The sequence below is a fragment of the Suricata suricatta genome, chromosome 6 (assembly GCF_006229205.1).
Source record: "Suricata suricatta isolate VVHF042 chromosome 6, meerkat_22Aug2017_6uvM2_HiC, whole genome shotgun sequence".
NCBI lineage: Eukaryota > Metazoa > Chordata > Mammalia > Carnivora > Herpestidae > Suricata > Suricata suricatta.
In genome coordinates, this window is record NC_043705.1 from 10,869,698 (window position 1) to 10,888,386 (window position 18,689).

Below are 18,689 nucleotides of genomic sequence, written 5' to 3' on the forward strand. Positions count from 1 at the left end.
GTCTATGTATATAAATAAATGGAGGCATTGAAATGACAGAGGTATTAGGAAGTATTTACCAACTTACCGATGGAACCATGATTACTTTTATGTATGCAACCAAAATCAAAAGTGAGTAAAAACAGGGGCACCTGGGGGGCTCAGTCAGGCATCTGACTTCAGCTCAGGTCATGATTCCGCTTCTCATGGGTTCAAGGCCCACTTCAGGCTCTGTGTGGACAGCTCAGAGTCTGGAGCCTGCTTTGAATTCTGCGTCTCCCTCTTTCTCTGCCCCTCCCCACCTCTCAAACATTAAATTGTTTTATTTTAAAAAGAAACTTTGTTTGCACTCACCATGGATTCTTCTATGGGTAAAGTTACCAAATGACAGTGTGTTATTTAGGTGACAGCCCTATTGGAGTCTCCTTTGAGTTATGTTAGCAAGGTGACACTGCTAAAAAAGGGTTTTTAGTTTTACTTCTGACCTTGTCTTTTGGTCTCTCAAGTGACTAGGGAGAGAGGCTAAACTGGTGGGAGTGGGAGAAAAATCTTTTTCCTCTTTGGTGAAATGACATTGAGTGAGCTACCTAACCTCTCTGTGTCTTGGCTTCCCCATTTGTAAAATGGGCAGAATACTAGTGTCCCCTCATAAAGTGGTCTGAGGACGAGACTAGTTTACACAGGTGACATGCCGGGAGCCTCGCACAGAGAGAGAGGTCTGTCAACACTGTGATTCGGTTCTCTGCCGCATTTTCCCATTGGGCTGCAGCCCTTGGTCTCTTGCACGGCCTTTAAATCACAGAAAGGGCCTTTCTCTGCTGGAGTCCTACAAGTCGCTGGTGATTTCTTACTGTCCTTGCAAACCCAGTCTTTAGAACACAGACTGGCTCACAGAAGCTCAGTGAAATATTATTGCATCACTCTGTAAATTTCTAGATGACATCGACAGCCCTTCCTAGTCAATCTAATGTCTCTCCCTTCTTGTATCCTGCACACTGAAATGTTAAGCGTGCCTCTTTATCTAGACTGACGTGGTCTGTGTTTATCTTTCAGTAAATATCAAGGTTGTCCAATTATTTCCTAGCTGATGTAAAGTTAGGACTGGCCTACTCTCAAAATGTGGGGGCGGGGAGGGGGGGATGGAACAGACTCCAAGAAGGCTTTCCCTTTACACCAGGTTGTTTCAGCTTGAGAGGTCAAAACAGAAATCGGATTGGCCACCCCTGCAATGGAAAAACTCACGATAATCTTCTCCCTGAAGATCCCGGGGGTGGAAACTCACCCTTTTAGTCAGCTGAGTATCCATCATGAAATTGTGCACGTGTTTTTCTGCTTTGGTAAGTTCTAGCTTCCTTGCCACGACAGCTACCACCAGGGCTGTGCAACCAGCACCCTGTAAAGCAAAAAAGAGGGGAACCCCAACAAGTTATTATTTTTGGTCTCAGACACAGTAAAAAATGTTTTTCACCAAGTACATAAGAAACTGGAGATTTAAAAAAAAAGGTAGCATTCAGCGACTTCAATAAATATAACTAAAAATGCCTGGTCCACAAACACAAGCAGCATGCCCATCAACTGGGATTCAAAAACTTAGTTCACGTGTTTTAAGATCTCAAGAGTGATATTTGAATCAAACATATGTAAAAAAGTTTTTTTTAATGTTTACTTATTTTTGAAACAGAGAGAGTGTGAGCAGGGGAGGAGCAGAGAGAGAAGGAGACACAGAATCCGAGGCAGGCTCCAGGCTCTGAGCTGTCAGCACAGAGCCTGACGCGGGGCTCGAACCCACAAACTGTGAGATCATAACCTGAGCTCAAGTCAGACGCTCACCCGACTGAGCCACCCAGGCGCTCCAAATCCAACATTTATTTTAATACCAAGAAATATATGGTAAAGGGGCAACTTGCTGAAATTGCAGAGATTTCTTTAAAAAACAGAGCAAGTCAGTTATCTCTGAAAATGTACCAGGAACAGGTGATAGATGAGTAAATTAGCATAACTGCACGGAGCGGAGATAACAATTATTCTCTAAAAACTAACACTGCATAACCTTCTCTCAAGATGAAACCAGAGGTCTTCACCCCAACGGACTGTGATGTACCAGGAATGAAAAGAGACACATTATCTCAGTGTATGCACAACTTCAAAATCACAGGAGGATCTCAGTGGTTCGAACCTGGACAATGGGTACATATAGTGTTGAAGGTAAGGGATAGTCATCCTATTCCAGATGCTCACCAGTACTAAGAAAGGCATAGGCTACCTTTATTTTGAAAGAGATCAGCAGCACTCTTTTTTTAAATGATAGGCCACTGTGCTGTTCTCTTGGGAAGAGATGTGAGATACCATGGTACCCCAGGGATTAGAGTTCCCTGCTCCATGATCATGGGCACGAGGTGTGTGGTCTCCTTGGCTGTAAGACCAGTGATTGCCTACGTGGCCGAGGGGTGGGGGAGGGGGGTAAGGCGCTAGGCAAGGTCATGCTGTTGCTGCCACCTCCTGGGTCCTGGGCACAGCTGACCTATGGGGACAAAAGGGGGGGCTACTGAGAGGCCCGTGAAAGGGACGTCCGGCCCTCCAGAAGAAATCACACCCCTGAGAGGGCCACTGGGCAGTAGATACTGCCCAACTGTCTCAGTGGACAGAGAGCAATGAAGGCAGGGTTCACCCAGGAGCCCAGTGAAGAGGGACAACCAACAGCATGAAGTTACCATCGTGGGTCTTTCAACAGACTTGAATCTTCTTAAACTAGTTTTACTTATTTTGAGGGGGAGACAGAATCCCAAGCAGGCTTCACACTGCCAGTGCAGAGCCTGACGCAAGGCTCCATCTCACTGTGGGATCATGAACTGAGCTGAGATCAATTGACTAAGCCACCCCTAAACTAGTTTTTAAGAGTATCGGCTTTCTGTTAGCAAAAATGGTAGCATGCTCACTGGCTAGCTAGCCAAGAGCATCTCAAATTCCCATAAGGTAACCTGGTTTTCCTTAGGACGAGTAGATCTGAAAGATCACTTATAAAAGCAACTCTGCATCTTACATATGAGGTAGTCTTCATCTTCAGGATCTAATATTGAGGAATGGTAATTATTCCTAGCATGTCCATATCCATAATATATTATGGCTGTATTAACATTTTATTTCTGGGATACTTAAAGATAATGTAATATTTAAATAAGCAAGTCAGAAAATTATATGCCTATTTTGCTCCTAATTTTAGTTTTTAGAAAGGATCCACAGTTGGGAACCAGTTTAAGGAGTTGAACAACCTGTGCTCTGAAAACTATAAGACACTGATGAAAGAAACTGAAGAGGATACAAATCCATGGAAAGGTATACCATACTCATGGATGGGAAGAGTTAAGATACCCATATAACTCCAAGCAATTTACGGATTCAGTGCAATCCCTAATGAACCGAGGACTGAAGGGGGAGGGGGGGAGGGGGACACTCGTGGGGAGAAGCACTGGGTGTTATAGGGAAACCAATCTGACAATAAACTATTATAAATTTAAAAAAATTCCAATGGTATTTATCACAGAACTAGAACAAATGAGCCCCAAATTTGTATAGAACCACAGACAAACCCAAATAGCCCAAGCAGTCTTTAGAAAGATGAACAATGTTGGAGGTAGCATGCATCCTGACCTCAAATTATACTAGAAAGTCATGGTCATCAAAATAGTATGGTACCAGCACAAAAACAGACAGAGCCCAGAAATAAGCCCATGTGTATATGGTCAATTTACAACAAAGGTGGCAAGAATAAAAAAATGGGGAAAAGATGGATTATTATCTTTTCAATAAATGGCATTGGGAAAACTGGACCACTTTCTTACACCATACACAATAATAGAGTGCAAATGAATTAAAGCTCTACCTGTTAAACCATAAAAGTCCTAGAAGAAAACATGGGCAGTCTTGGACAACACTCTGAGCAGTAAATTTTAGACTTGTTTCTTCAGGCAAGGGCAACAAAAGCAGAAAATAAAAGGACAACATCAAACTAAAAAGCTTTTGCACAGTGAGGGAAATCATCAACAAGACAAAAAGGCTATGTACCTACCCAATGGAGAAGATGTCTGCAAATAACGTGTATTCAACAAGGGGTTAAATTCCAAAATGTATAAAGAACTCCTACAACTCAACAGCCAGAAAAATCAAATAACCTGATCAAGAATGGTCAGAGAACCCAAACAGACATTTCTCCTAGGAAGACATCCAGATGGCCAACAGACACATGAAAAGATGTTCAACATCGCTAGTCATCAGGCAAATACAAATCCAATCCACAGTAAGATACCACCCCACACCTGTCATAATAGCTCATACCAAAAAGAAGTAAAGTGTTGGCAAAGATGTGGAGAAAAAAAGACCCCTCGTCATGCCCTGTTGGTGGGAATGCAAACTTGTGCAGCCCCTGAAGAAAACACTATGGCAGCTCCTCAAAAAATATTAAAAACAGAACTACCATACAATCTAGTAATTCCACTTCTGGGTGTTTACCTGAAGAAAATGAAAACCATAATTTGGAAAGATATATGCATCCCTATGTTTACTGCAGTATTCGTTAAGATAGCCAAGGCATAGAAGAAACCTAAGTGTCCATCAACAGATGAACGGATAAAAATGTGTATGGCTAATACAATGGAATATTAGTCAGCCATAAAGAATATGACCTTGACATTGGGAACAGCATGAATGGAACTAGAAGGCTTTATGCTAAGTGAAATAAGTCAGAGAGAGACACATACTGTAGGATTTCTCTTATATGTGGAATTTAAAAAAAACCGAACATCACAGAAACAGACTAATAAACACAGAGAACAAACTTGCAATTATAAAATAAATCATGGGGATAGAAAATTCATTCAGAGAATACAGTACATAATATTGTGCTAACTTTGTATGGTGACAGAGGGTAACTAGACCTACGGGGATCATTTCCTAATGTCTAGAAATGTCAGCTCACAGCGTTATACACTGAAATGTATATTGTATATCAACTATATTTGAAATTTTTTTAAAAAATGACCTTTGGAAGCATACCCATCTATTCTGTTCACTTTCAAATGTTTGCTACAAAATGTAAACAGTTTCGGTGTACTGATAAGGGGCTAACCACACAGTGGGTGGAATCTGTGGCCACTCAAGATGGCCGCCTGTACCTACCCACTAGGGGGCAGCACTTGCTCAAGACATAGAGGATCAGCTGCGTGTGGCTCACAGGTGCTCAAGAGTCCGTGAGTCAGGAGAGATTCAAGAGCAGAGAACATAAAAATCTGAGGGGCTTCTGCTTCTACAGAGATAGCCATGAGCAGCAACTGGCACTCAAAGTTGAATACTGCTCTCCCCTGGCAGGTGGCCACTGCTGAGATCCTTCTGGAAAGAAATCAACATCCTAACAGGAGTGGAAAATCACTTGATACCAAGAGCCTTTTATTTGTGTTTATTCTTGGGCTCTTTTTTTCCCTGCTACTGGCCCATTCCTCGTTGAGTGTTCTTTAGATCCCCCAAAGTCTCCGAGCATAAAAATGAGTATCTCTGTTTGCAGGGGAGTGGGACAATTTAGGAATTACTGCAACTATTACCTGTGTAAGTCACTCCATTGTCCGAGCTGTACCCTTTAAATGGTATCTCGAGAGCCACTTAGAAACCTCTTTCTGTTCATATATAGTCACTCCTTTATTTATTTTTAGAGAGAGACAAAAAGCGGGAGGGATGGTGGGAGGGGCAGAGAGAGAGAGAGAGGACAGAGAGAATCCCAAGCAGGCTCTGCGCTGATGTGGGGGCCTAAACTCACGAACCATGAATCATAACCTGGGCTGAAATCAAGAGTTAGACACTTAGCTGAGCCATCCAGGTGCCCCTCCTCTACTTTTATTTTAATTAGGGAAGCCATACACTTCTATGTCCCTGAGTTCCTGACAAACCATAAGAGGATTCCATGTGTATAGAACTGGGTTTCAAAACAGTAACTTTACAAAAATAAAATAAATGTAGAGATATGCAAAAGAGCTGGTACACTTCTAAAGCTTTCTAGGTCCGAAGTAAATCCCTGCCAACACTAATGTCATTTAAGTCATGGCGTGACACTACCGTCCACTCAGTGTCTATTTCCAGGACCATTCTGTTTCATCAAATGAATACAAATGAGGGTAAACATGCTTTTACAACATTTTATCCAAAGTTGTCGTCATCACAATGGATGTGGAGACAGTTGGGACGAACATATGTTACTCTCTAAAATGAAGATTCCCTGTATGCCTTTAACAAGATGAGTCATATTGCTTTCACCCAAGTCAGAAAGTGTATCCTGGTTACTTTTCTCCTATTTCATTTATGTTACGGTGGAAAAACTAAGCAGATCATTGGTCTATCCCTTCAAGATGCTCAGGCACCTAAAAACCAAATGAAGAAAACAGTGTGTTTTTGAAGCCAATACACTGAAAGCAAATGTTGAGGTTCTCCTTAGCTGCTGTATTTTCTTTCCTTCTAACAAATTAGATGCTGCAAGGGAGAGAGAGGAAGAGGAGGGAGAGGCCTTGTCCCTAGAAGAGGTAATTATGAATGCTCATGGCCCAATGCTGGATCAGTGTGAAACAGACAAATGACGATAGGACAATAAGCCTAAGTAGTAGTTGAATACCAACACCTGAAGAGTATTAGCTGCCTCCAAATTACAATACAGTACTTTTTGGGCAAAACAAACATTAAAAATAAAATAAAATACTTTTCAGGGCGCCTGGGTGCCTTGGTGGTTTAAGAGCGTGACTCTTGGATTCGGCTGTGGTCATGATTTCATGGTTTGTGAGTTCGAGCCCTGCATCGGGCTGTGCTGATATCATGGAGCCTGCTTGAGATTCTCTCTCTCCATCTCTCTCTGCCCCGCCCTCACTGACTCTCTCTCAAAGTAAATAAACTTAATTTAAAATACAGTACTTTCTCCACTATTTCCTCGTGAGGGCACAGACATTGTAAGCCACGTTCATCCCCAAGGTGTGCCAGAGAGGTTCATCTGCCCCAGGTCATTTAATCACACAATGTGGGTGAAGTTCAAAGGGCTGCCATAATTTTACGTAGGTCACCTGATTGTGCTCATCCTGCAAAGACTTTCGAGAAACACTTCCATAAACCATTCTGGGAGCAAGCTTTTAACAATCTAAGGATGGAAGCCTGCGGGGAAGGGAAATTCTTTTACGAGGACACTTGGGTAAAGGTTTTGATTCTGATTTTTAAAAAGCAGCTGCCAAAGATGTAATACAAATACTGAAATGTATAATTCTTAGAAATTCCAGAATCCCCACTCTCCCTGAGAATGACTAATGAAAAAACACTAGCATTCAAAATACTCCAGTGTTACGTGAATTATCTTCCTGGGGGGTCATATAATCACTCCTAAAAGTTCAAATTTGAGTGTGATAGCCACTTTGTTAGACTAATAGTGATTAAAATTTATCAAAGTATAGTTAATTTGAAAAAAATTCATGCATTTTCCTGAAGATACATCAGAATTAATAAAACAGCTTTAAGACTGATTAATAGTTTTCATTTAAAAATATCAGCTTATCCTCCAAAAAGAAGGTAAAATGAATATTTGAAAATACTGCCCATTTTTCTGTCTGTGGGCTTGAGTGACTCAATATATAGAACAATAAATACATTTTAGTGCCCTTGTCTGATAAAAATATTTTTTCATGAACATTCTGGCAAATAAAATTCTCTAAAACACTCAGCATGATTATTATATCCCACCAGAATTCTGCAAGATCTCCTTGGGTCATGAAAATCAATGAGAGACAGGTAATTTTGAAGAGAAATGCCCTGAGTTTTTCAAAGACAAGTCGGTACTTACTGATAGGAGGGCAGAGGTCAGGTACAACGTCCTCATCCCGTGGAAGAGGGGAGGTGGTGTGTGTGGGTTTTTTGAGTGCCGTGATAGAACCAGTGCCTGGAAAACCCAAGCCTCCGTCAGAGTGATTTGCTTGTTCAGCTCATTCTTGTACTTGGATGTTGGAAGGAAAGAAGTGGCATCTAACTCTGGTCATCAACAATGAGTCATCCCTGGGTTGAAATCTCCTTATTAGCAATGGGGCCAGTGTGAGCACACAGAGTTTAGAGACAGGAGGGGCAGCCTTGCCAACTAAAAATGCTGATAGTTTAGAAAACTTAGATGGAAGTGTGAAGTCTACAAGCCAAAAGCTATTAGGTCACAACAACCACTGCCTGTGTGGTCATCTTTCTTAAGGAACTTTCCTGCAGAGAAATGAAGGTGGGCTGGGGTAGTGGTGGGGAATTTAGCCTTAGGACTGAATAGGCCCATGGTCCCCCTCCTGCTACCCTGCACAAAATAGAAACTATTCTAAGAATTTAAAGATCAGCTCTCCTCACTGAGCCTTTATTTGATGAGAGTCAATGAACACACGAGAAGGACCCCAAAGTATCACTTTCTCTCTCTCTGCCCCTCCCCCACTGACTCTCTCTGTCTCTCTTTCAAAGGAAATAAACTTAAAGACAATTTAAAATAGAGTACTTTCTCCACTCTATATTATATTTCCTCATCAGGGCACAGGCATTGGAAGCCATGTCTGTGAAATGAAATGAAGTGAAAGTTAAGTTAAATGAAAAGTAAGTTAAAAACGTCTTCTAAGTTAGTATTTGATATTCAACACCTGATGTCAAATTGTATAAGACACATAAAAAGGATCCTAGATTTTATTTGTTTATTTATTTATTTGCTTATTCACACATGCAGACTAAGAACTGGCTTTCTCGGGATTTCTATATCCATTGGCAGGGAAAAGAAAAAATCCCTTAATGGAAAGACAGAAAGGAGCAGGAATATAACCAAACCTCAGGTTTAGCCCTCTCGAATACCAGTCATTCTCCTTATAAGCTCCGCTGATTTACGGTTGTGTTTTGGAATACTCTCGGACTGAGGGGACAGTGTAGTGTGTAATCCTACCCTTTGGGATTAAAACTCTGGCCTCTGACAGTTGACCAAACCACCAGGGGACCTTCAATCAAGGCTCCTCAACACTGGGGTAAATTGATGCTGACAGGATTATTATCCAGAGTTCTCCTCCTAGGGTGGTATAAAAATTGATGACTATATCATTGTTGTTGTTGTTCCCTGCGTAACATTTGAAAGATTCACTGGTGCCATAATTTTTCAATTGCTCGGAACTACAGAAGTGGCTGGAGGAAAAACCCAAATCACACTTCTGAAGTGCACGCACGTGTGCTGAGGAATCCGTGGGGGGCTCTCTGGAAGTCCAAGGGGACCAGTTATCACACACCAACCTGTGTCCCTAGGAGAGGGCAGATGATACTTCATGTTCAAAGGTAATTTTGCCAAAAAAATCTTGTCAAAGGCCCAAAAAAGATGCCACCAATTCCACAAAGATGGAGAAGCAAAAATTGCAACTGGATGAGGGACCTTTATCTTCATAAGTCAGGAGATACTCTTTCACCAATGAGGTTGCATTCTCCTCTTGAAACAATCATCTGTATTTATAAGGAAGGGGAAATGAGAGCTTCCAGAATGTGTTTTGTCTAGATGTACAGATATCAAAGGGCAGCTGGGATAACTTTTTAAATGCTAAGCAAAACAATTCCCTTCTCTACATCAAGATGGAGATCATAGGAACCAGCTCGAGCGACACAAAGACACAATGATCTAACAAGGGTGTCTGCTGGCCACTTCAACCAAAAGAATAAAGCCACTGAGAGTCCACGCTATTGGTTATGGTGATACCTACACTAATGAATCCTCAGGTCATTGGTGTGACCCCAAAAAGCAAAGACAGATGAGCAGGAGAAAAAAGGAATGTGACAACCTTCACGGTTTTTCTCTGGAAGGGTGATGAGCGACTATTACAGAATCCTAGGATTTTATGGTAGTAAAATCCTACCCAGGAGACAGAACGAGATCTTTGTCTCCTCAGCTTTACTATCAGGTAGGCCTTGCTAAAAAGGAATTTTTCTGATTTGTCTGATCTATCACGGTGTAATACCTGTTCAGGCATTTCAGAATCTATGATCCCATTATTTTAGCATTTCCATCATCCTCTATGTAGAACACTGTAAACGACATTGTAAAAACTACAAGAGAAGTTTTACATGATTGTCTCAGATTCACAATTGACCTTTCAAGTGAGGAGAGGTTATTTTTTGATATGATGGCTTGTTTCTCTCTTAGAAATATTCTGGAAAACTCTCTCTCCTCACCGTTTAATGATATATTTCTGCCCAGAGCACTGCAGATTAATCTTAATGTCCTTGGCTCCCAAAAATACCATTCATGACACAAATTAAGCTATTTAAAAATTTTAAGTCATGATTTAATTTGGGGTTTGTGACCAATGAAATATGAACATCTAAGATGATGCCACAAAATAATTCATTCATTTAATTTGCTTTATGAAGAAATGCAGCGCTCATTTCTTTATTTGTACATTTTTGAAATGGGTAAGCTTTGTAGATGTTAGCATTTGGATCGACTGTATCTTACGTCAAAGTTAAAAAAAAAGGTATAAATTCAATCAATTTCAAAACACAAGAACAGGAAAATTCAAATATAAAAGAACACAAAGAAATATAGCACTTCAGAGATAATATACAAGATGATTCAGGGATGGCCCTGTCCTCTCTCAGAAGTATTGTAAATTGTATTTCTTTTTCACAATTTAGCAGGGACCAGATGGAGACAGAGACAGAGACAGAGACAGACAGCCCAAGGGAAATCTGACATTGTGCCTTTTATCTATACATGCATTGCACAAAGCCCAAGGGGCAATAGGCAAATAAATACCCCAAATAAAAGGAACCCATATCTGGCTTAGATAATCCCCAGGTGACAAACTGGTATTTAAATTTCCCAGGAAAAAAAAAGGAGGGTCTGAGAAAACACAGTCCATCTTAAGAAAACTAACCTTTTACGTAGACTGTGAAAACAACTGATCTTTTTCCAGATACCTATACTGTCAGCCAAACACCCTCGGTACAGGTTTGTAGGCTACCTCCGGCCATATACTGTCGGTCCCCAGGAAATGTACACGGGATAGAACTTCCGGAAGCTCATCCCCACACCACTCTGGGGCCTGACTCTGTAGGAGGCTGCCTGGTCTAGGGGCAGACATACTCCAACTCCTCTTATATTTCATGACGGCTCATCCAAGATGACTGAATTTCTCTACATGCAAGTAAACCATTTTGGGTGGGGCCAGTTAAGAAAGAAGTCTGTCCCAGGGGTACCTGGGAGGCTTAGTCTGTTGAGCCTCCGACTTTGGCTCAGGTCATGATCTGGTGGTTTGTGGGTTTGAGGCCCATGTGGGGCTCTGTGCTGACAGCTCAGAGCCTGGAGCCTGCTTCAGATTCTGTGTCTCCCTCTCTCTCTGCCCCTCCCCTGCTCATGCTCTGTCTCCCCCTGTCTCTCAAAAACAAATAAATGTTAAAAAAAAAAAAACAGGAAAGAAAAGAAAAGAAAGGAAGGTAGAAAGAAAGAAAGGAAAGGGAAGAAGGAAGAAAGAAAAAAGGGAAAGGGAAAGGGAAAAGAAGGAAGAAGTCTGTCCCTTAAAAGGGAAATAGAATGGAGATTCTCAGCTGAAGAACAGAGGGCCCGTTTCACCATCAATCTAGACAGTGGCAGCAAGGTCGCTGTAAATTTCAGTGCATATAACACATTTGTGTCCATATCGATTACAAGCGGATTACGAGTTCATTTTTTTACTTTTGTGAAGTAGGATGACCAGCGACATCTAAGCAAGGGAGTAGTTCAAGCCACTCAAGAGAAGATTTGTGCTCTCCGATGAGGCTGGGAAGACAGGAAGGGCAAAGAAAAAAAGTGAGGCAAGCTACAAGTACCTCGGGATCCAGGCAAGGTTAATCTCCAATCTGGCTATGATCCACTGCGTATTAGGCTGTTTGCACAAATCCTGAGTCATACCTGATTCAACAATAAAGGAGTGGGGGTAGGGGGGACATCTTGCCAGAAAGGAACACCAAGGAAATTGTTTCTAAGAAGCTTAAGGGGAAAGACTCTGTAATTACCAGCTCTGTGTGTATAAATAGCATCATTCATGTCCCTCATGGGCTTGTTATGGCCCTCCAAAAATACACCCATGCACATTTCATTTCCCAAAGCATTATGCTATATAATAAAACGCAATCTCTTCTGAGGAAAAAGAAGGAAGTGATCCAACAGTGAGCAGAATGGACTGTACCCGTTGTAATGAAAAAACAAAACAAAACAAAAAAGTTCATTAAAATGCACAAAACCATTTCTCTTTTACAGGCAAACCATGTTAAATTATAAGCCCAGATCATATTCTGTACAACTGGGACTTGAAATGGGCATTTTGTTACCAGCAGTGACCTTAAAATTGGCCCCAGATTTTATTTTCGCATCTAGCTGCCTTAATCCCAGTTTGGTTACTACCGAGTGGGAGAAGAATGTTCCCACTCCATCCATGCCCTGGGCAGCTCAGTCCTTCCAGCCAGTTCTGACTCTTGGAACGATTTTCCGAGGCAGCTGCTAGCAGGGTGCATGCTGCCCTGGCCACCACTCGGAGGCCCTCACATGGAGATCCTGTCCCTCTGCTGCCAGCAGGGGGGTGGACCCAGGGTGGCATTGGGAGGGATGCCTAACTTCAGAAATGCCATGAATTTCCTGCCTGCGGAGCTCCTGGTGCTCGCTCTCATAGCCCAACGTGTAGGCAGAAGATCAAAGAAGCATCAAGATGATATTTTTGCTGTCACCAAACTATACAAAGCAGATAAGGAATAGAGAGAACCCAGGTCACTGAACACGGGGCATCGATTGGAAACTATGTCTGGCTTCAACATGTAAAAGGTCACACTACATTGTCATCAAGTTGAGACAACCCATTGGCCTCCCATTTTTGTACACCTAAAATATATGGAACCAACTAGTCCTGGTCAAATCGGAGTAAGGGGTAGCGATCGTGTATGAGCCTGTGACACATCATAGAACAGTGACATGCCGCCACAGGCAGCAAACTTTCCTCAAGGGGAAGTTCCACATGCCATGGCACTTTTCCATTTTTCACTCCTGGCCCAACGACCTTGCTTGAAGGTACCAAGCTCCCCCTTGACTCACTACCTTCAAACAAACCATTCCTTCCTCCTGGATGACCTTCTTTCTTGCCATACTATCCGCTGCCCACCCTTCCCACCTGAGCTCAGAAGTCAACTTTCCAGGGATAGAGAAAAGAAAATACTATTAAGAAAATCATAAGGAAGGGGTGCTTGGGTGGCTCAGTTGGTTAAGTGTCCGACTCTTGGTCTTGGCTCAGGTCATGATATTGTGGCTCATGAGTTTGAGCCTAGTGTCAGGCTCTGTGCGGGGATTCTCTCTCTTTCTCTATCTGCCCCTCCCCTGATCATGCTCTCTCACTCTCTCTCTCTCTCAAAACAAATAAGTAAACCTAAAAAAACTCATAAGGAAGGGAAAATACATTTACAATACTTCACTGTACTTATTGAAAAAACATCTGTGTATCCATAGGTCGTGCAGTCCAGACCCATGATGTTTGAGGGTCAACTGTAGTCTACTTCTGTGATTGAGAACATGCCATTCTTCAGCCCTTCAGCACACTTCAGGATAGGTCATCACAGTCTGCATTTTGCAGATTAGGAGAGCGCGTTTCAGAGAAGAGAAATGCACTCAAGTGAACCTCGCTCTTAGGACCACGAGAGGACCCAGACAAAAATGAAGAATTTCCTGGCTGCAGCTCAGAGACCAGATTTACTCATCAAAACGAGTGCCTCTCATCACCAAGAGAAATCCAAGAGCCCTCGATGCTTCACGGAGCCACGTCCCGCTAAGAATGGAGATCGAAACCGGCGAAACTGTTCTCTCCCCACCTAGAACTGATTATTTCTACTGGCTGCTGGCCGTTGGGAAACCTAGCAGCTTGCAATCACACTGTGCACCTTCATGCCTTCACAGCCTAAGAGGATAAGCAAAGGAAACAAAGTAAAAAGACACTTACCATGATTCCAGTGAGCAAACAGACTCCTTTCCCACAGTATGTGTTAGGTACCATGTCCCCATAACCAATGGAGAGAAAAGTTATTGATATCAACCACATCGCTCCGAGGAAGTTGCTCGTAACATCCTGTTGATCATGGTACCTGCAAAACAGCAAGCAGAGCCGGCCCTTTATAATTAAGCTGCAGTGTGGGTGCCAAGGGCGGTTTGATCCAACCCAGTGAATTCACTAAGTAGCTTCCATAACCTGATCTACGGGAAGGTCTTCAAATCTCACTACTATTACGTGTCCATAAAATGGAGTGGCCCCTGAGCAATCTGACAGACAGCAGGACGTTCCTCCACTTTAAAAAGTCTGAGAGGAAAACTGTAAAACAAGGCAAGTGGTTTTTTCACTGGTGGAAACTGACCAAAGCCCATTTCTTTCTGAACTCTGCCCACACCTTGCTCATGGCTCCTCATTCCTTGATGCCCACTGACGTGCCCAACTTATGGGACAGCACGCAGCACTGCATGCAATCTGTAATCTCTTCCTGCACCCTTCCAGGGGCAGGAGCCATGCTATTCCCTCTGCTAACTTCATTTCAATGATGGGCCAACTCCTAGTCATCCTTCAAATTAAATGCAGGTGGGAGCCTTTTCTGTCTGCCCTTCTCCCAGCCCCTCCCCTGCAGCCCTCAGCATCCTGTGTATCCCTCCATCATAGGACATTACCGAGACTGTCTAGCTGTAGGTCCTGCACTAGCTATCTTCCTTGAAGACACAAATGTGCCACTGACTGCACAGTCCTTGCCCAGAACCAGAACTTGATAAAAATCACTGCCTCACTAGTTACATACAAGAAGCTTACAGTCAAAAAGAAAGAGGGATATAGCTTATCCTAATTAGTCTTTGAGGTATCAGAATTTTGTGGGGCGGGGAGGAGGAAGGTTTTTATATCAGAAACATGTATCCTTTGGGGGCACTCAGGTGGCTCAGTCAGTTAAAGTCTGACTTTGGCTCAGGTCATAATCTCACGGTTTGTGAGTTCGAGCCCCACACTGGGCTCGGGGCTGTCAGGGCAGAGCCTGCTTTGGATCCTCTGTCCCCTCCTCTCTCTGCTCCTCCCCTGCTTGTGCTCTATCTCAAAAATAAATAAACCTTAGAAAAAGATATCCTATAATGTTTTGTTTGACTAGCAGCACTGCACAGTAATGCTGGTCCATCATGAGGACACCAAAGCCCATTTCTGTCCACCATGCATACATCAGGGAGGCCAAGTGAGTTGTTACCCAGAAGAACTTGCTCTGGGTTCATGTCCTATATAGTCATGGAGCAGAGTGCCCCTCTGCTCTCCATGGCAGTCAGACTCCAGACTCTGCTCATCACAGGTATTCGTGGCTCTTCACTCAACTCCTCCTAAGGACCACTTTCCTTCCCAGCTCTCAGATACCACTGGGGAGGGCCTTCCTGTAATCATTTCTCGCTCTCCAAAGCACGCTGTTAATCTCCTAGTTTGCCCACACTCAGTCCTTGCTGAAGAGCACGCTGTGAGTCTCTGGTGGTAGGAGGCTACAAATCCCCACCACTCCACCCTAGTGAACCGCCGCCATGACCCAGCTGTAGAGTCCCCTCTTTGAAAACTGGCCAGGTTGAGAGGCTGTCATTACTCATCAGGAGGTCAAGTGCATTCCTAGCTTTCCAGGAAGACAGATGAGTGCATTCGCCCTCATCTTTGATGCAATCGGTGCTACACTCCAGCTACAACGTGAGCTAACGGGCTCTGTGAACCACTCTGGGGGCACGCTGGGCCTGTGCAATAAGACCTCCACAGGTGAATGTGGTTTTATTGTAAATAAGACCCTTAGGGGCGCCTAGGTGTCTCAGTTGGTTAAGTGTCCGACTTTGGCTCAGGTCATGATCTCATGGTCGTGGGTTCTAGCCCTGCATCGAGCTCTCTGCTGACAACTCAGAGCCTGGAGCTTGCTTTGGATTCTGTATCTCCCCCCCTCTCTTTCTCTCTGCCCCTCCCTTGCTCTCTCTCTTCCAAAAATAAACAATAAAATAATTTTTTAAAACAAGACCCTTAGCAGGCTGTGTTGTAGCTTATGAACAAGTAATAAATTCTATCATTTATCTTGAATGTATCATAGATAAGCTGCTATATAACGATTGCCACTTCAGATAGCTGTGAAATTAGGTGATTAACTAGTTGGTACTTAACCTTCTAATTTCTGTATAAGTCTAATTACATGAAACAGAAGTGGGGGTTTTGATTTTTTACTTTGCTTTTCTGTTTGGAGTGTCATTGTAACTACTGTATTGTAAATGATGGAAAATAACTGCATATGTTAAAAAATATGAAACTTTATAAAGTAAAAAAAATAAAATAAAAATTAATGAAAGAAAAAAAATAAAACAAGACCCTTAAAAGTAAGCTTTAGATGATACCTCCTTCATGATATTGGGGCTTTCTATAGAGTGTTCTTCATCAAGCCCCTGCTTAAAACAGGGAATAAATGACCCTGGTGTGGCTGTGTGCTGCACAAGAGAGGAGAGGCAGGAGCGCTTAGGTCCTCCTATTCAGTCTCTAGTTATGAGACAAGGCCTCTGAACAGAGCATGATTGACATAAAGATCCGAGACACTGAAGAGCTGAAGACTCTAATTCTCTGACACATATGTAACATTTGTGGAGCACCCACTATGTGTTCAGCACTTGATGTGCATTTTCTCATGTTACATCATTATTTTAAGACCTAGACAACCTTTTTTGGCTCAAACAGCAATAACCTCATCCTCTATCAAAAAAGTGTCCTCAATCACTTAGAGAATGTGACCATGTCCCAATGAAATCCTCAAGTGATTTCCGTACTACGAGTGGCCAGCTCACATGTGGACCTACAAAGAGGAGTTTGAGATTTGAAACTAAGAACAAAGGTCTTAAGGGGAAGCTTCACAGCTGGTGTCCACAAGGATATCACAGCTCTGGCATGGGTATGGAGATCTTTCCAATCTGTTCTCTCTCAAGCACTTTTGATTTGGTTTCCAAAGTTCGAAGAAGTAAACAGTTTTTAAAATTACCATGAAAAGCATTCACTGGAACATTTAGGCAAGCTGACTCCTCCTGAGCTGCTTACCTTAATAAATACCCAAGTTTTAAATACACAAATTTGACTCTTTGCAAAGACTCTCAAGCATTATGCCATTCTATCATTCAGTCAATATTCATTATATGCTATGCACGTTATTTTGGCACAGACACTGTAATCCTGTAGCGAAGGGTCTAGTTAGAAATAAACCTTCTAGGAATTGGTATTTTAGGGCTTAGGATTCAATGGTAAATTATTTTTTTTTTGCTTATGGAATAATGAACCTGCCTGAAAAGTAGCTCACTGGATGTGGAAAAATATCATCTAACACTAATATTTATATTACATTCAGACATACTTACTTGTGAACAGTCAAGAGGGAGGCAATTAGGGAAGCACATCACACACTATTTGAATAATCAAGATTTCTTTCCTGGCAACTCAAATATTAAACTTATCAGCAGGATGATATTATCGCTTAGAACACTGCCAGGTTTGGAACTATGCCAGATTCACATCACTGTGAGCGATTCATCTGCACAACTTAAAGGGTAAGGACAAACGTTCAAGATACTGTTTACAGATGTTTATTTCACGAACTTAGACAACTCCACCCTTCCTCACAAGAACTATTCTATGAAAGACATGAGGAAATGACTCAAAGTGGCAAATTTCAAATTCTGATCAGTATGAATCCTTGTTTAATTAAAAATACATCAAATAAGATTAAAATTAGAGCAAGGAAGGCCTGATGATCTCAAGCTTTTAAAATAAGCACTCTGGGGTTTGGAGAGAAGACTTACTGCACCGTTTGATAGCTGTGCACGCTTCATAGATGTAAAGGTAGTGAGATCAGCTTGGAGATTTGAAAAAAAAAAAGCCAAATATCCCTTTCCTTGGTTTCTATTCACTTTTTTATTGTTCCCATTTTTTCAAGTGGGTCTCCCACTCTTTCTTATGTCACAAATATGACAGTTTTCTGTATTACTTATTTAAATTTGCCAGGGTATCTTTCCAAGGGCATTACTGAAGTCTTTCCTGAACAAGGCAGCGTCTGCCCTATGCTCCTGACCCTCTTTCAGCACCTTTCCAGAAGCAACAGGAGCTTTGGCCACACGAGTAGCTGGCACTTATGCTAACCTCTTTCAAGGCTTTGTTTGCAGGTGCGATTCCTTCTTTCTGGACACAACCTCTTCCACCTTCCTAGCCCTGATTTGTATTTTGAGAACCTAGTCATTAGTCTTCCTTTCCAGACTCTGCATGGCTTGTGGTCAACATGGTACTCCAGGGGGTCCTCTGTTGAGATGTCTGGCACCATCAGCCAATGTAAACTTGTGTCATAAGACATGTAATGTATAATTTGGTCATCTAACATGCCTCTGGAATCTTAATTATAAGAATTTAAGGACAAAGACTATGCCTTTATGGAATTAAGTAACATGACAATGTGAAACATTAGTTCTCAAATTGATGTGCCCCTAGCCCCATGCTAGGCCTTCAGGATCACATATACAGAGACACAAAATGAGGATGGGAATGAATCTTGCTCATCAATCAACATGAATCAGATTCATTCTGTTCCAAGATCTGTGTGAAACTTATATGTATTTTTATACTTAAAAAAAT

At 42.2% G+C, this 18,689-nt stretch overlaps 1 protein-coding gene across 2 annotated transcripts in view; it reads right to left on the reverse strand.

Annotated features, from left to right (window-relative positions):
• The window catches only part of KCNN2 (potassium calcium-activated channel subfamily N member 2), a 163,727-nt gene that overhangs the window by 21,470 nt on the left and 123,568 nt on the right, over positions 1–18,689 (reverse strand). For both annotated transcript variants that reach the window (XM_029941948.1, XM_029941949.1), the window contains exons 5-6: positions 13,995–14,136; positions 1,262–1,372 (exon numbers count right to left, since the gene is read on the reverse strand). In XM_029941948.1, the coding sequence (XP_029797808.1) occupies positions 1,262–1,372; positions 13,995–14,136 (253 nt within the window). The remainder of the gene's footprint in view (positions 1–1,261; positions 1,373–13,994; positions 14,137–18,689) is intronic.